Raw genomic sequence first — 24,026 nt, 5'->3', positions numbered from 1 at the left:
AATTCTTTACACAAGATGAGGGACTGCCAATGGGATCGCCACTTTCACCAGTCATAGCCAACATATATATGGAGTGGTTTGAAACTCTGGCCATTGAAGAAGCCCACAAGAAACCTCGAGTCTGGTTGAGATATGTTGACGACACTTTCATAATATGGAACCATGGGAATACTGAACTAGACGCCTTTCTGAAACACATCAACAGCGTGAGACCTTCCATCACTTTCACAATGGAGAAGGAAATCCACAATGAATTGCCATTCTTAGACGTTTTGGTGAAGAGGACCGACACTAAGTGGGAAACATCTGTATACCGAAAACCCACTCATACGGGACAGTATCTGAACCACGAATCCAACCACCATCAATCGACAAAAAGAGGAATCATCAAGACTCTATTAGACCGTGCTTTTGGGCTTTGTAATACAAAGGAAGGTCTCGAGAAGGAACTAGACATCATCAAAAGTGATCTTCAGCGGAATGGATACTCCAAAGCGATGGTAGAAAAGACTTTGGCCAAAAGACAGCAGGAGCCTCGCAAGGAAGAGAAGCCGTCACAACCAGTGCTTGCACTTCCCTACATCAGAGGATTATCGGAGAGGATAAGAAGAATTGGTTCCAAGTACAACATTAGAACCTGTTTTAGATCCGGTAACACTATCCGTAGCAGCCTCACGAAAACCAGGCCCCCAAACGCGGACTGCGATTCCAAGAATTGCATTTACCGGATACCCTGTGAGTGCGGAAAATCCTATATTGGTGAAACTAAGAGGCCATTGAATGTTCGCATTGCCGAGCACAAGAAGCACACACAGCGAGGAGAAACCAGCAAATCAGGAATAGCAGACCATGTTTGGACCCATCAACACAACATCGAGTGGTCCCAAGCTGAGATCTTGCACAGAGAGGAACATTGGTTCAGGAGAAAATTTAAGGAAGCCGCATACATGTTGTCCAACAACGTATTCAGCCAGGCCAGCGTAGATATACGAAACATATGGAAACCCATCATCAAACGAGAAATGACCAACTCCCGCCAAATCGGTCATCTCTCACGGAATCAGTGAAGCGGAAAATGGAAAGTAGAGAAAGTGAAAGTATTTCAACGACCTATAAAATAGTCATCTCTCGGAGGAATCAGTCCAGTCATCACCCGAAGACGATTGTAGATACCAACAATCGAAACGTCGTGAACTAACGTGACTTGGAATCTCTACACTTTTTTATTTTTATTATTTTCTTTTTTTGCATTCCTTTAATTTTTATTTATTCAATTATTATATTTTTACTTGTAGGTTATTTTACTATCATTTCATTTCAGGTTTATTGTTGCTTAATATAATTGTTATTTTCAACTATTCTTTTTTAATTATTCTTTTTTTACTTGTTTCAGGGATTTCAAATCATTTTATATAATAGACAATGGAAGTCCGAACTAGTGAAATTCAACACCAGATCTCATTAGCCTGCTTTTGATCGAGTTATTTGGATGAAAACATAAAAGCGATGTGTAACAAAAAGACTCACGTCTTTTGTCTAGTTCACTTAAAAGTATATCAAAATTAGCGCCAATTCACAGAAAACGAAAGTCGTTTTTTTATGTTGGTACACTCGATTCGAGCATATGTTCACAGTTTCAGCTGTTTGAGATATTCATTTTGTTGCTGAAAGGCATAAAAGTTACAAGTGTTTGCTAGTTCAGTGATTGTCTGCTCTCGAATAAAATGGATTGAAGAATTTGCATCAAATTTTATGTAAAAAATGAAATTAAGTGCTCAAAAACACTTGAAAATATTGACAGTGGCATACGGTGATTGTACTCTGAATCAGAACAACGTTTACCACTGGTACAAGTTTTTCACAGAAGATCGCGAAGATGTGAATGACGACGCTCGCGCTGGATGCCCCAGCACATCAACAACCAATGAAAATGTTGGCAAAGTGAAGAAAATTGTTGTTGGTTCCCAATTTTGGTTTTTGGGCTTGCTGGCCCCCTATATACCATTAAATAATGCGTAGTAGGTAATTAAGTAACACACTTCATTCTGTCACACTTCGTTTACAGATTTCACAGAATGTCCAATACGACAATTGGTTTGATCAGTTTAATTTAATGTGAGAAACACTATCACTAAGCTTATACAAATAAGAACCATTGATATTCTCCACAATAAACAACACTTCTCACTTAACTACAAATACACCTAATAGACGTTTGTTTGAAGGTGGTTGACAATGTTTCGTGGTGTATTTCATCAGTTCGCACTTCCATTGTCTAATATAATATAAATTGATTTGAAATCCCAGAAAGAATCTGTAAAAAATTAAAAAGATTAACCGAAAAATAACAATCATAATATAGAACAATGGGAATGCAGAACTAAACACTTTCTTGAAGCATATTAACAACGTATGTCCTTCCATCACTTTCACAATGGATAAGGAAGTCCACAGTATCTGAATCAGAAATGCAACCACCATCAATCGAATAAGAGAGGAATCATCAAGACTCTACTAGACCGTGCTTTTGGGCTCTGTAATACAAAGGAAGGTCTCGAAAAGGAAATAGGCATCATCAAAAATGACCTACAACGGAACAGTTACTCCAGAGTGATGGTAGAAGAGGCCTTAGCTAGAAAACAGCAAGAACTCCACAAGGAAGAGAAGCCGCCACAACCAGTACTTGTACTTCCCTACATTAGAGGATTATCGGAAAGGATAAGAAGGATTGGGTCCACCAAATGCGGACCGCGATTCCAAGAATTGCTTCTACCGCGTACTCTGCGAGTGCGGAGAATCATACATCGGTGAAACTAAGAGGCCATTGAAAGTTCGCATTGCTGAGTACAAGAAACACACACACACCAAGAAGAAACCAGCAAATCCGGAATAGCAGAGCATGTTTGGACTCATCAACATAACATCAAGTGGGCTCAAGCTGAAATCATCCACAAAGAGGAACACTGGTTTAGGAGAAAATTCAAAAAAGCCGCGTATATTTTGTCCAACAACGCATTTAGTCAAGCTAGCGTAGAGATACGTAACATATGGAAACCTCTAATCAAGCGAAAGACGACCAATTCCCGCCAAACGGTCATCTCCCGCTAAAAACCAATGAAGCGGAAAGAGTGAAGAGGGGATAGTTGAAAGCACTCGAATGACCTATAAATAGTCAGATCTCGGAGGAAAAAGTCCAGTGATCACCCGAAGACGATTGTGGATACTAACAATCGAAACGTCGTGACATAACTTGATTAGAAATCTTTTGATTTTTATTTTTCATTTTTTGTTAATAATAATTTTTATTTTAATTTTTTCAGCTTTTATTAATATTTCATTTGTAATTTCAGTTTTTTGTTTAATAAACTTGTTATTTTCGGTTAATCTTATTAATTTTCAATTGTTTTTTCAGGGTTTTCAAATCAATTAATATTATATTAGACAATGGAAGTCCAAACTAATGAAATACACCCAATAAACCTTTCTTACGTTATGCTAAACCCAAACTGCCTGAACAACAGCCATCTTGGTTTCGGACAGGTTGAAGCCTGGCTCCAGAGGAACAAATGGGTCATGACTGATGATGAGATGGCGACATGAATGTCCTCAGACATCAGTGCCGCCCTTCACGGTGTACCCACCCCTACCTGTTTGGGGTGAGATGGATGAATATATTATTCATCTATTAACGCTGGACATGAGGGCTGGACATGAGGGCGACAGAGTGTCGGGGCCTTCTATATCGGGAGGGGTCGTCTACAGTATAATTCATAGCTTCCCTAACTAATCTACCTGAACGAGGGTACCCTTCAGAGAGAGGTAAAGAAAACTGGACCCACGCTATTGGTTCTCGAGGGTAGGCACGCATCCCTTGACAACCAGACACAGACAATTATACAGAGGCGTAACAATGTTTGGAAAACTCAATTCAAATTTGTATTTATATTCCTAACAATTGTTACGAAGAATATACGAATCACTATTAGAGAAGTTGCTGAGGATGTCTGCATATCGGTTGGCGGTTTTGGGCATGAAGCATGGGATAGCGAAGCATCGCTCAGGAATTGTTGAATGACGTCAACCGGTGACGAATCATGGATACATGATTATGACATCGAAACCAAAGTCCAACCGTCTCAATGAAAAAGCCCAGGATTGCTAAGACCAAAAAAAGCACGGCAAGTCAATCAAATGTCTAAGTATTGCTCGCTGTTTTCTTCAATCACCGTGGCGTAGTGCATCAGGAGGTTTTTACACATGATCGTACTCCCAATAAGGAGAAAACGTTTCAACACACCAATCTAGTTCACCTAATGGTGACGCCAAGTTTGTCGCACGTTCAGAATAATCTTGTAGTTCTGGTGGGTAGTGTAACTTGTTTGGTCAATTTTCGATTAGGATCGATGATTACTTATTAAATGAAAGATACCATTAACTACTAGGTTCGATTGTACTCCTTTATTGACCATGTCCACCCGGACATCTGAAATTACATATGATGGGAAGAATCATTGCATCCGTGATTACTGGAAAGAAAACAGCGATGGCGAACGTATCACCAACTGCTACAACACAATTAGATCAGTGATACATTCCTCAGACATAACCCTTGAGCTTAATGGGTTGAGAAATATTGGCAACACCTGTTTCATGAACAGTGAAATCCAATGTTTTTCAAATACGAGATGGTTACTGAAATATTTGAAAAAGGATGAGTACATGAAAGATTTCAACACTAATATTTCTAGTAAGGAGGGTGCTTTAATCAAAGCTTTCGCAGAAGTTATCAAGGAATTGTGGTGAATAAGATTCATCTAATAGAGCAATGAACACAGTCTCCTTAAAAAGTCAGATTCAGAGTTTTGCCCCCTGATTCATAGGTCATGCGCATCAAAACGCCCAGGAGTTCCTTCGTTATCTTTCAGAAGGTTTCCATGATGACGTTAATAGAATTATTGAGAAACCTAAACCAACCTTAACAGAGATTAACGAAAAATTGAGCGACAGCGGAAAAGCACAAGAGTCATGACTGATTTATTTGAGTACATATAACTCTAAGATTGTGGTAATTTCGTTGGTCGATTGAAATCCATTCACACATTGTGGATACTCATATGTAACCTTCGATCCTTTCTGGGATTTATCAGTCCCCATACCACAAAGAACTGGGCAATTGAGTTTATCACAGTGCTTGGATTTCTTCACAAGAGAGAAACTTTGGATAGACATGAAAAACCGACGTGTTCAAGTTGCATGGAAAGAAGAAAATACACAAAGTCTCTATCGATTCATGAGTTTCCCCGTATTTTAGTCATTCATTTCAAAAGATTTTCTCTAACAGAAAGATTTAGAGGCAAGTTAAATGTTACAATCGAATTTCCTCTAAATGGATTAGATATGAACAATTATGCAGCAGAAAATGTGACTCCTTGTCGTTATAATCTATATGCACTTTCCATTCACAGTGGGTCTACCTACAGTCTACCTACAGCATTCTGCAGACATTTTATACTGGCACGTGGCACGAATACAATGATTCACACGTGTCAGCAATTTCACCAAAATCGCTTGTAAGTGGAGATGCATACATCCTCTTTTATGAAAAGGAGGAAACGAGTTCGCACCTTTGAGCGTTTTGAAAAGTTATTTTTGAACTGTTGATTTTAGTATTGTAATGAATTATATGTTATTGTACAGAAAGTAAGCATTAGGTAATATGTAAACACAGAATTTTCTTATAAAAGATAAGTAAACATATTCGACATTTGACAGGAGATACCTGACATGTAGGAGCCATGTTTTGTGAATACTCATTGCACTCTTCACTTACTATCTCTGGCCTCATGGAGTGAGGTAGGTCTCTTCTCCGAACTCTGTGATTCAACTCCGTTTATATCTAGTCTTATCTTATCAATATGTAGACACATTCGTGATTAACAGAACTAGTTTTCCACCTTAGTGAAAATATTATTCTACAAAATGGGTGTCAAATTATTTTGTGTTCTTACCGTGGTATTCTTCGTTTGTCAAAATATACCACCAGGTTAGTTACCGTTTATTCAATTGTTTTTGATCGGTTCCTTCTCACAAAAAAACCAAACAAGTTTTCTAATAATCATTATCATCACTTCAAATGGTATAATGATTTGATTTGATGTAGTTGTATTCTAGGAATATGAATTACCTATTTAGAAAATAGCATTTTTAGATATATACCTGTCTGATAGTAGATTGAAGATGGAAACACCTAAAAACCCTCAGTGAATGATAAACCAAAAAGTCTACAAAGTATGGCAGTAAAACTTATTCTTATTTCCTTACATTTTCTATAACATTTTTCCTACAGGTTTCTGGGTTTTGTAGACATCAAGTCATATTTTGCGTCTTTTGCCAAGTCTTTAACTTTGGGAGGAGTTACCATCACTTCATTACTATAGATTATTTCAGAGAATATATAATTTCTGTTAGGAACTCAAAACAGAGATGAATATCTTCTCCAAATGATTCATTCTCAAGATCAACCAATAGAAAATGCCGATTTTCAAATGAACAAATCAGAAAATGTACATAGCAACCAGACTCTCCTTAGCAACGAAACTGTGATTTGAGCGGGGCTATGGAAATCAACAATGATTTCCGATTTTCAATTATCGAAAATCATTGACTTTATGTCAATGACCTTTCACTGACGAGTGGCCAAACAGCCCGAAACCGATCTGCAAGTGTGTTCCAATAGTTGAAAATTGATTCCAACAGCATATGCAGGAATAACTTCAGTGAAGAATCCTGCACTTACACCTGTCGGATATAATCCAATACCCTTCATAGTACTAGCCAGGGAAGTAGTTTTCTGATAGGTGTCAATTCATTAACCTACAGTGTAAGGAGTTTAGACTGGCCTGAACAAATTGTTCCTTTAATTGATATCTTAACGAATGTTTAGAGTACAAACTGAATGGAAAAAATAAAAAATTGTTCATTATATAATTCAATGCTCATATAGAAGTAGTTGTTTCGAAAGGACTTTTTCTTCCAGTTTTTATCTGAAAGTTACTTCCTTGTATGATCTACACATCTTTGTAAAGGATTAATTTTGGAATTATTTGCTTTCTTCCTTTCTTTTGAAAATTCCCACATTTTTTTGTAAGAAAATTATGAAGTGGGAAGCCGAAACCTTTTCACAGGATGTATGTATACTGAACCTTTTCACAAAATGTAACCAAATGAATCAGAGGCACCCATTAGTACAAAACATGAAACTAAACATTGAGGCTCTAAAACTACATCTAATATATGTATATGACGGTAGCCGGTCGGTTCGACGTGGGTGCTTTGTTCAGTCACTCGAATTGACCGCCGTGTTAGTCGGTGCTTCAAACTCCAGGCTGAACGATCGATTTTTATTTGCTATCGTCCAACCTCGTAAGACCTCGTTAATCCTTAGCTCGCACAAGTTTCGACTTCTGAGGGTTGTTGTTCGTAAGGCTGCGACAGCTGGTTAACGGAAAAACAGATTTTAAACAGATATAGTAAAAATATAAAGTGTGTAATGAAGATGCATAGTTTAGAGTATAACGTAAAGTATAACAACCTATCAAGAAGGTTACGTATAGCAGCATCTGCCCGCGAATAGCTCTAGTAATAATTGATAGTTACGTACAGCACCGTCTGCCCGCAAACACATCAAGCAATAATTGATAGTTACATACAGCGCCATCTGCCCGCGAATAGATCAAGAAATATCAATGAGGTTACGTACAGCGCCATCTGCCCCCGAATAAATCGAGCAATAATGCCGATAATTCTGTCAATATAGATCCCGAGCTTGAGAGTTACAAACAAACATACATACAAACAAACAAACATACATGCATACATACATACATCGTTTTAGTTCCGCAAAAGCAAATAAGAGTATACCTACTAACGGGTCAACTTCTGTCGATCGTTGAAATCGTGAGGAATCTACTTTTGAGCTTTTTGACCTTTCCAATACGTTTTCAACCATCAAAAACCGCATGGGAGCTGCCGTCCAATCCTTTCGCCATCCCACGCACTGTTGGTGATGGGTCAGTCTCCACCAGGGTCCTTAATTCCTCGTCCTGTATTACTACTGTAGGTCGTCCACTTCAAGGCTCATCTTCGAGACTAAAATCTCCGGAACGGAATTTGGCAAACCAACGTCGAACGGTGCGTTCATTAATACTATAATTGCCAAATGCCATATTAATTTTTCGGTCTGTTTCGGCAGTGCTTTGGTTTAATCTGAATTCGTAGAGAAAAATAGGCCAAAAGTCGTTTAGCTACATCAAAAGAGGCAAAAAAATTAATTTTAGAAAAATGAACAGCTCCAATGTATAGAGCATAAAATACTCTTTCAATCAGTATATACTACGACACAGTAGAATCATAATTCATTGATATATGGAACTACAAAAATACATGACATTAAAACGGACAAAACTTTTGAAACAACCTAAAATCACTGAAACAAATTTCAAAATTATATTTGATGATATGTAAAAACAATATTTTTGGATAAATCAATCAGATGCATTCGAAATGAGTTGAGAGTTTGGTAGATATTCTCACTTATTTTTTACACGTTGCTAAGTAACGTATTCAAAAATCATTTTAATGTATGACAATGTGAGACAATGGCTTCTTCGGGCGTAAATACACGCTTGAAGAAGCCAGTGTATGGCGAAACACATGTTGCGTTTTTGTAAAACTGTTGATTGAAAATCTCACAATAAAGTGTTTTTTGAATACTTCAGTTATGGATTTTCATCAAGTATCGGCCAATTCCATCGTATACGATGTTAATTTTTCAGGATCCGCAATCGTATGTTACCAATGCGAAGAAGTCATCCGTAGTGGGATTTCGGGATGTAACGACTTGAAGGTCAGTTCTGTTCTGAAAGAAAACTGTACTGCATCATTCGTTTGTATTAAATACATACAATCAGGTGAGTAAAGTAATCTCAATAGAATAAAAATTGGTAAGAGGATATATGACTGAGAGAGAAAAAATCTCTTTCTGTTATATTTTTCGTAATTCTTGAAAGACACAAATCTCTGTAATATTTCATCCACAAAAAAATTCAATTTGGCACAGACAAATGATTTGAAACGAATGAAGAGGGTGCACATTTCTTAAAAAACAAATATATCGTCTTGGCGAGTATTTTCTGTCAAAAACTCTGTGATTATAACACATGGGCTAAGAAGAAAAACGCGTTTTTTATTTGTTCAAAACTGCCTTTTATCATCAACGTAATCTTCATCAAGAGCCACACAATAATTTCAGGGCCGCTCTAACATTTTAATACCTCTTTTGTGGAACGATTCATATTTTGCCTCAAAATGGGCCTCAGTTTCAGTAATAATATCTTCATTCTAGCGAAATTCTTTACTGGTGAGCATTTTTTGAGGTCTGCGAATAGCCAGTAGTCACAGGGTACCAAATCTGGCGAATACGGTGTGCTGTGCTGAGTTGTTGATGTGCTGAGGCATCCAGGGCGAGCGTCGTCATTCACATCGTCTCGACTTTCTGTGGAACTTTTACCGCTTGTAAACTTTTTTCTGATTCAGAGTACAATCACCGTATGCCACTGCCAAAATATCAAGTGTTTTTGAGCACTCGATTCCATATTATACACACAATCTGATGCAAATTCTTTGATCAATTTTTTTCGATAGCAGAAAATCGCCGCACACGCAAAATATTTCCAGCTTTTATGCCTCTCATCAACAAACTGAACATGCTAAACCGCCGAAACTGTGAACATATGTCCGAGACGAGTGTATCTACTAAAAAAATTAAAAATCTCCTATCGTTTTCTTCGTAGCTTCGTAGCTCGTGAAATTTGAGCATTCACCTTATTTTTTAACAGTTCACTTATATCTTGTTTGCTGATTGAACAAGCTTTATTTACTTTGATAAAGATACATTGAATATATATAATTATCTATGATTATTTTTTGATAGTCTGAGTGTGAAGAAAACAAAATTTGAGAAATTGGTATGGAGAATCTTTGTGTCTTTGTTAGTTTTGGTTCTGAAATTGCCTTTGGTTTCAATAGGTTTTTGAATGAAAATACTTTGAATGACAAGACGTGGTTTTATTCAAATTCTGTTTATTTTTGCCAACTTTTCAAAAAATCTCTAATAAATTAATAGTACACGAGCAAAATAGATAAAACAAACATTTCAGATGAATAATCTGTAGAAATTTTTTTTAGTTCAATCACGGAATTGTTCAATATTCAATAAGTACAAAACAAAAAACAAAATCCAGACCTCATGATCTGAATAATGGTATTGCATAGAATAATGCCAAATCCGTTGAGCTAGTAAAATGATTTTTTTTTCGAACTTGATAAGGATGTATCCGTATCAATCAAACATTACTTTTTTTGTTTCAGATGGCAAAACTTCAGTGGTACACAGAAGTTGCGCTCCTTCGTCTAAATGCGACGAATTGAAAGGAGCTTCCACTAAATACGAGTTCGTTACATTGTGTGAAACATGTAATTCAACGTTGTGTAATTCAGGAATACCAATCAAGGTTTCTTTTTGGATAACTTTTGCATTATCTGCATATGTTGTAGGATCTATATTTTGAAATAAAGGTAAACTTTTGATTAAAAAAACTCATGTAATTTCATTTTTCAAAACTGGATTGTAATTAAAAGAATGAAAAAGAATATAAGAACACAGTTTTGTGATATTATTCATATCATTCATCCAATTTTAAATTTAATTCCAACTTTCACAACTGATTTATACGTATCTAAATGATACTCAAAAACTTATTAAAAATAACGTATTGCGTTCACGATTTTTTTTCGATATTTTCCTGAAAATGTAAAGTCATTGTCAAAGTTTTCCATTATTTTCGAATGACAGTAATACATAATAAAAAAACGTTGTTGATCGCGGGTCTGTTAATCTATTTGTCAGCTCGATACTCTGGTTGACAAGTTCCTGACAGTTAAAACTTTTTTCTCCGCCCCCGTAAAACATGAACGAGCTGTCATTCAATTCGGGATAGCGACGGAATTCAGTCGAAACTTACATACTGTTCTATCTGTCTGTTGGCCCTACACGAACGACAACTCTCAGAAGTTGAGAAACTTGTGCGAGCTTAGGACTAACGAGGTCTTACCTTTTAACTTGTGATTCCCAACACGGATCACAATATTAAATGTAGAGAAATCCTGTAAGTAAATAAAACAAATTATGATTTCAAATTAATACAACAAAACATTAGAAGCATTTAAAAAACATTGATAGATTTAAAATTCTCCTACATGATATTCGCGTAGGCGTCGACTGTGTAAAACTCACGAAAACTTGAAAAATAACATATAAATCTGTATAAAATACATGATACATAATAAGAATAAAGCGAGTAGTGATACGGCTGCATTTTATTTCATTTTATCTGTACTGTTTTTATTTTTGAAAGCGCTCCCTCAATTGTGCTTCATCATAACTGAATCATACCTTGTACCTCTCTAAGAATTGTCCAATAAAGTTTATTACTAGTATTATTTAATTTGATTCTCGCTTTACAAAACCGCGACAAGTGTTTCGCTACACAATAGCTTCCTCGAGCAGGGTAAGTGATCATTGGGTCCGAGAATCATGTGCCCTGAGCAAGCGCAGTGAGCCAAGAATGACAGCGTTCTGCATCTGTGCGGCTAAGATTTCTGCCTTAGAGCGGCAAGCCGGTATGATTTTAAGATTCGAGAGTAGAGAGGACATCATTCCACCAAGGACTCCAATAATCAGAACAACCATCTTGACAGAGTGATCTGGATAGAGTCTGCGGAGTTCCAAGAGAAAATCTCGATATTTTATCCGTTTTTCCTCCTCTTTTCTGACGATATTAGTCTCGCCAGGAGCTGAAAACTCCACGACAAATATCGTTTTGGTCTGGTGGTCGAGAAGGACTACATCAGGCTTATTAGCTTGTATGTGCCTGAGGGTGGGGAACGAATAGTTCCAATAAATTCGGCACTTCTCGTTCCCCACAACGGATTCAATATCCTCCGGAGCGTAGGGCAACACCGGTGTCTCGTCAATACCGTAAGAGTGCCGTAGATGGTAATATAGCGCTCTTAGGGCCGCGTTATGTCGATGGATATATGCCGAGACCGCATATGCTGGACATGCTGATAGCAAGTGCATTAGGGTCTCGGGCGCCTCGCGGCAGGCCCTGCACCTTGTGTCAGGAACCTCTATACCCATCACGCGACTGCGGTAGACTGAGGTGTTGAAGACACCATCCTGGCAAGCCATGATGAACCCCTCAGTTTCCGACTTCAGCCCACTCGACCTGAGAAAAGCGAACGTCAGGCGCTTTGATAAGCCATGGTCTCCAATGTTATTGAAGAAGATCCCATGCATTGGCTTATCCCTGTGTCTCCGCAGAAGTAAGGTGATCTCTGCGGCTTTTATCTGAGCTTTTTGCTGAACGGGTTCCAACTCGGTGACAGAGTTGTAGTCACCTCGTTCAGAGTCGAAAACTATACCGAGTTCATCAGCTGCTCGAGCAGCTGCCCTAAGGAGAAATGCTCCAATTCCTGCTCTCTCATGGTCACGGACCATGCAGAGAAGGGGATCCGAACTCCTGACGACTTTACAGGCTGTATCCAGTACCATTCTGTCATGTAGACACTCCAAACTCAAAAGTCCACGACCTCCCTGTTGTCGGGGGAAGTACAACCGTGGAACGAACGATTTGGGATGCAAACTCCTATAGAGATGCATCATTTTTCGGGTCCTTACGTCGAGTTGATACAGCTACTCCCGAGTCCACTTCACTACTCCAAACGAGTAGAGTAAGATTGGAAGGGCAAGCATATTTGTTGCAGCTCCTTTGTTCTTTCCCGACAGTTCCGATGACCAGATCTGTCGAAGTTTGTGCTGATATTTGCCGCGGAGAGAGTTGTTCACTGCAGTTACCTCTTGTGAGTGGCGTTGTTCCACCCCAAGGTAAGTATACGTCTCTCCGGCATCCAGATGGTGTAGGATGCTTCCATCTACGAGCTGCACATCCTCTCCGTAGTCCCCGCATCGTCCTCTTTTGAGATGAACCATTGCACATTTGTCTATCCCGAATTTCATACCGATAGCATTCGTGTACTCTTCCACCACCCTCAAGGACTGATGGAGATCCTTCTCTCCAGAGGCATAAAATTTAAGATCATCCATATAAAACAGATGGGTGACCTTGTGCCTCCGGTTTCCGGGGGGCCACAGTTATACCCTCGAGTGTTTCTGAACGCAACGGATAATGGTAATAGTGAGATGCATAATAGAAGGGGACTAAGGGAATCACCCTGAAATACACCCCTTCTGAAAGTGACCCACCCTGTTTGGACTCTTGCTTGACCAGATGTTATGGTGAAGCGAGTTCGCCAAAGTGGTATCAGTTGTTCAATGCATCTCACTATGTTATCGGGTACCGCAAGGCATCTGAGCAAATGCAAGATGAGCTCATGCGAAATTGTATCAAATGCCTTACGGTAATCGATCCAGGCCATAGAGAGGTTACGCTTATATTGTATCGAGTCCTGCGTTACACATCTATCGATGAGCAGGTTCTCTTTACATCCAGCGACTCCTCTCTTCGACCTTCTCTGCTCATATATCCGTTCGAACACTCGGTCAACTGCGGTGAGTATTCGTGTGTATAAGATGCTTGTAAACAACTTATAACACGAATTCAAGCATGTTATCGGTCTTTTGGGGATGAGAACGGTCCGCCCCTCGACAAACCAATCCGGAATCGGCTGCTCTCCGTCCAGCCATGAGTTGAAAACTCTGGCCAGATGGCGGTGGGTACTTGGTAGTTTTTCCACCAATAAGTGTTCAGCCCATCCGGGCCTGGAGCAGCAAAGTTCTTGGAACCAACAAGGGCTCTTCAAACGTCATCCGGGGTTATCGGGTTGCGCAGTTCATTGAGCTCAGGCTGTCGAAGCTCTCTGTTGAAAGCTTCGAACTGCGCTAGGGCTGGAGTGTCTAAGTTGAGTGGCTGCGGGTGTTCATAGATATCCTTCCAGAAGGATTCCACCTGATCAGCAGTCGGCGGATTATCCACAACACGTGGAGGCTCTTGGAATAAGCGAGAAGGTTTCTCGTGGAACCTAAGATTTTTCGCGATATTTCTCGCTCGCCTCACTAGTGACTTCTTAGCAGCCACTAGCATTCGTATCCTATCAAGGCAATGCTGTTTGGCTTAGAGTGTGATGGATACGTCGTAAATTGGCAGCTATTCGCCGCACTGCGGGCGTGAAAGGCCTATTGGCCGCCCTGTAGTCCATCACACATTGGATACGAGACGCGTGTTGTCTCGCCGACGTGATCTTAGCCTCCATCTTGTGTACACGCCGTTCAATCTTACGAACCGCAAGGCCGGGATTTCGTCCTTCCGATTCGGAAAGCGATTGTACGACGGTATACACGGCGGTGTTGATTTGCCAGATGTCAGCCTCTTCTGTTAGAACACTATGAACCTCCGCATCCAAACAAGCCAGTTCTTGTGGTTTCAGGGGCCTAATTCTGTGAAGCACCCTGCGTGTTCTGATTGTCGTCTCCATTGGTGGTATGGTGCGAGTCTCCTCTCCAGCCGTGCCAACGGGTGGTAGAACTGCCACTTCTACCACTTCGTTAGCAGGCTGGGGAGGAGCTATATAGCCCTGCCGCCAAAGATAGGATACGTAATCCCTAAGATTTTGGGCGGAAAAGGCGGCATGCTCCGGATGTGTTTCACACCACAGAGCATGCAATCTTGCCATGTACCCTCTTCGCGCGGGCTCACTACTCTCGTCGCAATGCATAAGGCTATCTCTCAGCTCATGCGTCCACTCAAAGCGTCCGTTGTCGTTGCCAAGGTTGTCGTCGGTAGGCAAATAATCGTTATGGGCCCCACCACCTTGCCTCTGACCCCTCCGAGCGGGTCGATTGTAGGGGCCTCTTCCTTGATTATTGGGAACCAAGTGTTGAGTCCACCGGGTGGTTAGCCCTGTGGACCCACGGCCGGCACCGGAGGGAGAATAGAGTTCTCCTTCCCGGGTGCGCCTGGGCTGCCGGTCCGGTTTTGCACCAGTTGCTCGGGTAAGTGGTGTCGCAATTCACCAAAGGCCAAGGGTGTTAGTGACCATCCCTGCTTATCTTTATTATTATTATTATTATTATTATCGGTACTCATGTCAGCAAATTGTTGCAATAAACTTGAAAACGATAACATTTTTGAATAGAGAACGAAGAGAACTTTCAAACGATATATCACAAGCCTGTACTTACCATTTAAAAAATTGGGGGTTGTACCTGTCATTCGACGGGGGTTGAAGGTAGGGGTAACATTTTTCCGTTAAAGTATGTCAAACCATAATTTAAATTTGACGTGTTTCGGGATTTTGTTAAAATATGTACGGTAACCAAAATAATGAATTTATTCCATTTGGCTTTTACACACTGTATGTTTTAAAAATCTGTTTAAAATCTGTTTTCCGTTAACCAGCTGTCGCACCCCTACGAACGACAACCCTCAGAAGTCGAAACTTGTGGCGAGCTAAGGATTTACGAGGTCTCACCTTTTAACGTGTGATTCCTAACACATTCTGATAAGTAAGTAATAATTTCGCACTAGTTTTGCATGCGACTTCGTTCGCGTGGAAATTGATATAAAAAAAGTACTCATATATTGTTTATTAGAATTTTTTTGGAAAAAAATATTTTAAACATATATAGCTACGAGAAATAAAAAAGTTCAACACCATAATTATAAATACCTATTTATACTTACGAATTATGATGTTGAACTTTTTTAATTATTTCTTGTATATCGGCATCTTATATTCTGAAATGTTCAGAAATAGTCTGGAACTTTTGAAAATATACTGGAGCATACCAGACTATTATGTAACGATCAAGTGAATTTTGAGGTGTTGTAACCCTCTGTCCCCCATCCAAAAAGGAGGTTTCCGTTTTTATCTGAGAAGCGTGCTTAACAGGCGCATTCACCAACTACCACCAAGCAGAATGACGGTCAATGCACATCTTCAATGCAGTCTTTTGTTTTTCTGATTGATTCGGCCGTTACTTGATGAAGATCCATAGTAATTTCACAAACTACACCTAAACGATTTGATCTCCACAAACTTTATTGAAATAATATATCACAACATGTTTCGCTAAACATTAGCTTTTTCAAGTGATTAATCACTTGAGTCACTTGAATCACTCGTAAAGGTGTAGTTTGTGAAAACCAGTCTTTTGTGTTATTGGTATAATGAGAATGAAATTTGTTATTTTCAAATGAGTTTTTCATTCCTATGTCTGCATACCGCAAATTTTATTTTTCCTGATTGTATTAGTTGAGTACAAAATAGTATTAATATGTAAGTCAGTCGCCCTCCAGACAAAATGTATCAAGGTTAAAACTAATACTGTTATTGACATGTAATACAGGTACTCGTTTCCACCGAAGCCTGATATGATGTCATCTTCCCCCTTAAATCAATTTATCAATCGATAACTTATCAGGACCCTTCACAAAGTAAATCAGTGATTCATTGATTTCCAAGCATTTGGCGACGCCACGGTTCGTTTAAAATGGAGATGGGTAATATTTTAAAATATGCATTGTTCTTGAGTGCTCTTAGTTTCGGTAAGTCATGAATTAAGTATTTATAAAAGTTGCTCAATGATTATCTACTAATAGCATGAAAATATTGTCGTGATCATAAGATATTAGATGAATCGAAAATTAACGTCATGAAAGTAATGAAAATGATGTGAACGACACATACCACTATGTGAACACTATAAAAATTTATCAGCATAATGATATGTCATTCTACTTCGCTGCATTTAAGATTACTATACACTGGTGTAGTGACTCATACGTGTAGAATTTCCATGCCATTTTTGTAAGTCAGAAACGGACATGTAATCGAAAATTCCAAAGAACACGTCAATTTTTATTCCTAAGGGGACTAAATTCTGATATGAAAATCATACCCGAAACTTCACCCCCTGTAACTACCCCTTCTATTTTTTTCAATTGCATAGGAGGTCAACTGATACATCATTTGAAGGGTCTATTACTTCTGTGATTTTTTTCGAAATTGATTCATTCGTTATTGAATTAAATGTTGAACGTTTTATTCAAGAAAAAAACAAAAAATTTGCTGTCCTTTATTTTAATGAGGAAATCAACAACAAATAATATCAGTGGAAACAAAATCAATGGTTAAATTGTTCAAAATGACGTCCACCTAGTTTCATACAATAATACAGTCTACTCTCGAAAGCGCTCCATACATCATTCAAGATGTCCGGAGTCAGCATTCCCGAACAATTCTCAATGTGAAATAAGTTTTGAGTGTATTTTATCGAATTTCGGTAACCACATGATTTTAATTAATTTTATCTTAATTGTTTCAATAAAATTGAAAACTATAACATTTTTGTATAGAGAATCAAGAGACCTCTCAAACGATATATCACAAACCTATACTTCCCATTTAAAAAATTTGGGGTTGTTCCTGTCATTCGAAAGGGGTTGGAGGATAGGGGTGGTATTTTTACGTTGAAGAATGTCAAATTATAATTTACATTTGACGTGTTTCAGGATTTTTTTCAAATATGTACAGTAACCGAATTAATGAATTTATTCCATTTGGCTTTTAGACACTGTATAAACATAAATGTTAATTGAAGTCAAAATGCTTCAGGCAACTAACACATTTATTAGATAAGGATTAATATCATATATATTTATATAGCTTTCAATTACCACATTATATGACTATTATTTTAAACATTGAAATGGTTATTATGAGCTATCCTTAAAAGATACGCATATATCATCGCGGACTTTGTTGTAGAAAGAACAGCAATATTTAGTGAATTGGCCATTGGCCTAGTAACAAATGCTTCGAGTTGTAGAGAAATCATACTCAAAGCACGTGGGTGAAGTTAGAGGAAACGCATACACGGTCATCAACCGAAGACGATTATGAATACTAACAATCGAACCGTCGTGAAGTAGGTTAGATTAGGTTTAAAGTGAATGGGTCTATTTGACCCTCCATAGCAATCCGCAAGGGTTTATTGTGGCTCACACCCATTCACACTCGACCAAATGAACCCAGCTTCTTACTGAAGCCGATTAGTTTGTATGGTGAGTGGTCTTTCAGTTCAGATGGTAAGAGTACGGCTCTGCCGAACTCTAAAAACCTGGTTCGGTCCCCAGCGGGGCAGGTACAGAGTATATGATTTGCTGTTTTGTCATTTTCCAAACAGAGGTGACACACATTGTCTTCCGACAGTCCGAGTCTCTGCATATGATGATTCAAATGACAATGACATGTAAGAAGGCCTGTTAGACATTGTAGTTCATCCCTACTGTAGTCCAACAAATGTTTGGTATCAAGCTTCGAAGAGTGAATAAACGCCTTTGAGTGAGCCAATCTTGGAAGATTCTGCCAGAATTTCATAAATCTTCTTGCCATCCAGACGTTCAATCTTTGTTTGGTAAAGCCTAAAGCGATGCCAATGGCAGGTTCTGGTCCGATGAAGCTGCTTGCAGCACCCTCCTTCACAAGGAAATCGGCAGCCTCATTGCCTTCCAGGCCAGTATGGCCAGGAATCCGGACCAGAGACAATATGTTAAGTCTTCCTATCGAGGAGAGTCGTTTTAGGCAATTTGCTACCAATTTAGACGTTGCTCGGTAGGAGCCAAGAGCTTCCAACACCGCTTGACTGTCCGAGAATATTTTTATTGACTTGTGTATGAGGTTGGATTATTCTAATCTCTCCGCACACAATTCAATAGCGTAAATTTCCGCTTGAAATACAGTCGCATAGGCTCCTAGGCAGGTAGATATCTCTGTTCTGGGTCTGCGACTAAAAACACCTGCACCAGAACCGGAAGGTGTTTTTGATCCATTTGTGAACCAACAAAAATCTGCTCTTAATATTTCCTCCTCCCGGAGGATCCAGTCCTGTCTACTCGGGAACAGTACTTTATAATGCAGTTCATAGTTGACAGTTAGAGGCATTAAGTCAGAGGTCATTTCCAGAATGCTATGACTTCCAGTGTCAACCAACAGTCTGTTGCACTCTGCATTGAATTGATTTGTGCAATTGGCAATATGCACAAGTCTGTATGTAGTCCATCTAGCCTCTCTCTCCAGAAAAATGTGAAGAGGAAGATCTCCATGGCCGCTGACGGTGTAGTACTGATGGCACCACAGATGGACAGACAAACCTGTCTCTGTAAGCCAGAGAGCTTCGCTTGGGCCGTTTTCTGTAAAGTTTTCGGCCACCAGGCAATTGCACCATAAGTGATCATTGGTCTAAAAATCATCACATAAATCCAATGGATTTGTTTGGAACCTAAACTCCAAGTTTTACCACAAATCCTTCGACATGTCCATAGAGACAGTCTGGCTTTGTGTAATACTTTTTCCAAGTGAGCGTTCCAGGTGAGTTTTTGTCAAGGACAATACCAAGATCTAATGACCATCACCATTGAGGGAAAGTGGCGTTAGATCGTCCAATTTTCTTCTCTTGGTGAGGGAATTAACACAGTTTTGCTAGGGTTGACAGACATCTGCTCCCTCAGGCACCAACTGTGAACAACATCCAATGTGCTTTGGAGGATATTAGAACGTGGACCTTGCCAAGATCGTGAAGTAACTTGGTTTGAATTTTTTTATTTTATTTTTTTTATTTTTTGCTCATTTTCATTCTTTTCTATTTCTTATTACATCTTGATTATTTTATTCTTTTTATTGTATTTTCATTTCAGATTTTATTGCTTAATGTAATTGACATTTTAGCTATTCATTCTAATTTTATTTGTTCTTTCATAGATTTCGAATCATAGTTCGAATCATTAGTTCGGACTTCCATTGTCAAGTCCGAACTAATGAAATTCAAAATCGAATCAAATCGTTACAGTAGAACAATCTAATTATTATTTTTCTATAGTATTCATAGAAAGTTTTATATTTTTTCCGTCTGAACCCTAATTTCTCCTTTTCATCAACAATCGCCTTCAGAAAAATATTTGTTCTGAATTCTACTTTTGAAATCCACTGGATGGATGTTCTAAACACACTCCCGTCCAAGAATCGTAAAGTGAAAAAATTCGAATAGCTATCTCCACACATTGTTAAAAAAAAATTACTTCATTTCACAAAAATTTTTCAGTGTTCAGCCAGAGCTCGCTCAGGTGTTATGATTGTGATCCATTACATCATCACGAAGAATGCCAGGAACCAATTAGAAAAGATGCTCCAGACCAGATCTGCAATGAACCACCCAAAAATTCAAATGTAAACAATGACATTGAAAACAATCAAAATGTGACATATACATGTTTGTCTTCGTATATAAAATCAGGTAATGTTTTAGTAAGTACTCTATATCTATATCAATAAGTGAACAGGAAACAATTTTGACATAATTTCTGTCCCAATTAAATTTCCAAATAGTCAGTAAAGAATGTTATTTATAACTTATGTCTGATTACCTAACATCCATCATAATTCACTAGCTACATTTTTAAAAAAAAGTAACATTTTATTGACAAATATTGTCATCTAGAATCTCTTTTTTGCCAAATATTTTTCACTACCAATTCTTTTATTCTTTTTTGTACAAATTTGAATGATGACACATTTACAGCATTCAAATAAAATAACGTTTCCGGTTATTTTGTTATTTAGCAATATATTCAGAAAAAAATCAGTACCAACGTTGCGTCTCAGGCATGTTAATGAAGGTTGTGATATAAAATGCCAAGCATGTAGTTGATTATATGCAGGTTATCGCTCGCAAACTGTAAAAGTGGTTCGTTAGCTTGGTAGAAAAATAAACTCGATTTCAAACACATAGGATGAATATATTCAGCATGTTTCATGTTCATACATTAGGCGACAATAAAATGCAATTATTATTCAGTTCAAAATCATATTATATTTATCAGTACTACACTAACAAATACATTTGTCTTCAAATATCGAACACCCTGCGCCTTCGCCATAATACCGCTTATTATATCTGTATACAGGGGGTAACAAAAAGGTAGGTCATACCTATTCTGGGGTCAAAAATAACTTGATTGGATATAACTTACCTCAATGCCAATGTGCACACAAAAAAGTTACACCACTTGGAAAGTACAAAATGAAAACCGATTTTCTCGAATATTTCATTAACCGTTCAACATTTCGTAATGAAAATGGATCCATGGCTTCCTTATGAAAATGGGTTGAAACAGTTTATGAAAAACATGAAATGCATGTACTACCATGCATACTTTCATTGTAACGTTTCCTTGGTATTATAGCTTGGGGAGCATCTAGTGAATGTTCCAGAATACTCAAAATTGAAAAAAGAACCATAAGGTATACACAGTGCTTTTCTTTAATGCCCCCCCCTTTTATTTTTTGAACGGGTCAACTCAAAAAATTGAAATTTGGCATAATGAAATTAATGCATTATTTTGAAACATGAAAGATGGCGACGGGCGCCATCTTTCATGCCAAATAGAAGGGGCGGTCTTGTGACACATCATTTTGAAGCTCCTGACGAATACTTCACAACCCTAGAATATGAAGTCAATATCTTCATCTAATACAAAATGATGAAACATTTACTAATTGCCTGAATACATTGACATTTAACTAGATAATATGAGGTAATAAGCTTGAGGTCAATTCATAAGATGCTCGAAATGGGTGCCTTCAACTTCTTGACATATGAACAGCCTATCCGATATTTCACGCAGAACATTTTCGAACACAGTAACGTCAATATCTCTACAAATATTTATTATTCTCTGCCGTATATCCAATATTGAAGCAGGTTCAGTTTTCTACACCTTTTGCTTCAAATAGCCCCATAAAAAAGTCCAAATGTGTCAAATCTGGCGAGCGAGCTGGCCATTCTGTAGGACCTCGACGGCCAATCCAACGACCGGGAAAAGTGGTATCCAAATAGTTTCTTACTTGTCTGGAGTAATGTGTGGTGCTCCATCTTGTTGGAAAACAATATCCCTATCGAATTCATTAAGGATTTCCTTCGACAATTTCAGTGATGAGAGGGTCAACAGTAGTTTCCAGCTTATTCAAATACAGTTCCCCTGTTGAATTTTGATCGATAAATTGAGGTCCTACAATATGGTTTCCCAATATTCCTGCTCAAACGGTAATTTTTTCTGGATATTGGGAAAACCGAAAACTAAATGAAAATATTCTAACTGAACAATGATCTTCATTGTCGTGTTGACATTTTTTGTTATTTTTATAAGAAAAAATAACTTAACAAACCTTATCGGGTTGTTGGAATTGCCATATGGCAGATAAAAAGGAATATTTCTAGATATATCGCTATTATAATGTGTTTGTCCTCAGGAAATGATTAGATGTTCCGCCATTCTGTAGTAGGTGAAGATATTGACTTCATATTCTAGGGTTGTGAAGTTTTCGTTAGGAGCTTCAACAAGATGTGCCACAAAACCTTCCTTTCCATTCAATTTTTTTCCCAGATAGTGCCCAGTCGCCATCTTGAAAGTTTTATGTGTCAATTTCACTTCAAAATAAAGTATTCACCCATTAATTTCATTATCCCAAATTTAAATTTTTTGAGTTGACCCGTTCAAAAAATAAAAGGGGTGGGGGGACATTAAAGAAATGCACTGTATAGCCAGGAGTTACTAGTTGCAAACTTATCTTCCAAAATCTCAGAATATTGACTTTTACGAGTATATACATTTATGAGATATTAAAATATGTAAAATCGCATATAACCAGTTTTGCTACTCTTGATGGTAATAAGAGTTATATTACTAGAAATTCCCTACAGTTGGAAGTGCCAACACACAGATCAGTTGTATCTGAATCATGTCCCAGACGTATGGTCAATAAATTGTAAAATAAACTTCCGAGTACCTACTATAAAAAATCTGGCTCTAAAACAGCATAACTATCAAATCAAAGAATTGCTCCTGGATAAATCCTATTATTCTCTCAAAAAATATATGTGACCCTGTACATGTGTAACATTTTAGGCCGATTTTAATAACGATACTGTTGCATAAATAGCAGATTATTTTAGGTTTTTATTTCATTCATTTTATTGTATCTTCATTTCATGTTTTATTGCTTATACATAATTGACATTTTAGCTATTTATTAGAATTTTATTTATTATTTCATAGATTTCGTATCATATTAGAATCACATAAGAAAATGGAAGTCCGAAGTAGAAAAATAGTAAACCAATCTCAATTTTCTGCGCAGCCCAGATGAACCCCCTTAAATAAATCAAAATATTTCATTAAACCTTTTCCTCATTTTCAGTTTTCCCTAACAAAACTGGTGTATTCAGAGGGTGCTATGCTTTGAGGAAACCTGAAATCCAAGATGTCTGTGATTTATTCATTGAAGAGACTTCGTCAAAAAATGCTTCGGTGGTATCTTGTCATGCATGTAATACAACAAGATGCAATACTGTACGTTTGTTTGCTGATGGAAGTAGTGGCACGCATTCCAACCTTCTCAGTGTAATGATTTTCAATATCGTATTTGGCATTATCATATCCCTATCAATTTAGTATGTTTTGAACCATAGATATTTTTGTAGTTTTGGCTATCGACACCGTTAGATATAAATACTTATATAAACCAATCCATTTCGATTCTCAATAAAGTATCTTCAGATCAGTCACAAGTTTTCACTAACCTTTATACCTATATACTTTTTACAAACTTTGTGTATGTGATTTGACAATTCAAATATTGTTTAGTTTTTCATATTGGATATCCACCTAAACTATATCCATCCAACAAAAGAGCAACCCAAACAAAGATAGATGCGTGATCAAAGCATGATCACTACTCAGATTTGCATGTATTCGGTAAAATAAATAAGCCTCCTTACGCTGTATTTAACGGCAATCGGCTGCATGAATTTATTGTTACTGTGTCGGAGC

General features: G+C 37.9%; 2 protein-coding genes across 3 annotated transcripts in view; both read left to right on the top strand.

The window, feature by feature from the left end:
- LOC111511239 (uncharacterized) overlaps positions 1-10,656 on the top strand; it is a 32,240-nt gene extending 21,584 nt beyond the window's left edge. The window contains exons 1-3 of one of the 2 annotated variants that reach the window (XM_023167250.2): positions 5,934-6,043; positions 8,835-8,969; positions 10,429-10,656. In XM_023167250.2, the coding sequence (XP_023023018.1) occupies positions 5,980-6,043; positions 8,835-8,969; positions 10,429-10,628 (399 nt within the window). In that variant the 5' untranslated portion in view covers positions 5,934-5,979 and the 3' untranslated portion in view covers positions 10,629-10,656. Of the gene's footprint in view, positions 1-5,933; positions 6,044-8,834; positions 8,970-10,428 lie in introns of those variants that run through there. The other variant, XM_074178818.1, reaches the window with a different exon arrangement.
- Positions 10,657-16,528: 5,872 nt separating this feature from the next.
- On the top strand, positions 16,529-23,764 carry LOC141483874 (uncharacterized). Its single transcript, XM_074178819.1, has 3 exons — positions 16,529-16,685; positions 20,240-20,431; positions 23,395-23,764. Exons 1-3 carry the CDS (start codon positions 16,631-16,633, stop codon positions 23,646-23,648), a joined length of 501 nt encoding a protein of 166 aa, XP_074034920.1. The 5' UTR covers positions 16,529-16,630; the 3' UTR covers positions 23,649-23,764.
- The last annotated feature ends 262 nt before the right edge of the window (positions 23,765-24,026 follow it).

Source organism: Leptinotarsa decemlineata, unplaced genomic scaffold (genome assembly GCF_025532065.1).
Source record: "Leptinotarsa decemlineata unplaced genomic scaffold, Ldec_3_MD MMD2_tig00004307_RagTag_RagTag, whole genome shotgun sequence".
Lineage (NCBI taxonomy): Eukaryota > Metazoa > Arthropoda > Insecta > Coleoptera > Chrysomelidae > Leptinotarsa > Leptinotarsa decemlineata.
The sequence above is the reverse complement of the archived record's forward strand: the minus strand, read 5'-3'. Positions and strand labels throughout refer to the sequence as shown.

Bases quoted from the DNA above. Each gene is read 5' to 3' on its own strand.
- LOC141483874 (XM_074178819.1), top strand. From the start codon at position 16,631: ATGGAGATGGGTAATATTTTAAAATATGCATTGTTCTTGAGTGCTCTT. The intron at 16,686-20,239 runs GTAAGTCATGAA...AAAATTTTTCAG, and splicing joins CTTGAGTGCTCTTAGTTTCG to TGTTCAGCCAGAGCTCGCTC. The intron at 20,432-23,394 runs GTAATGTTTTAG...CCTCATTTTCAG, and splicing joins GTCTTCGTATATAAAATCAG to TTTTCCCTAACAAAACTGGT.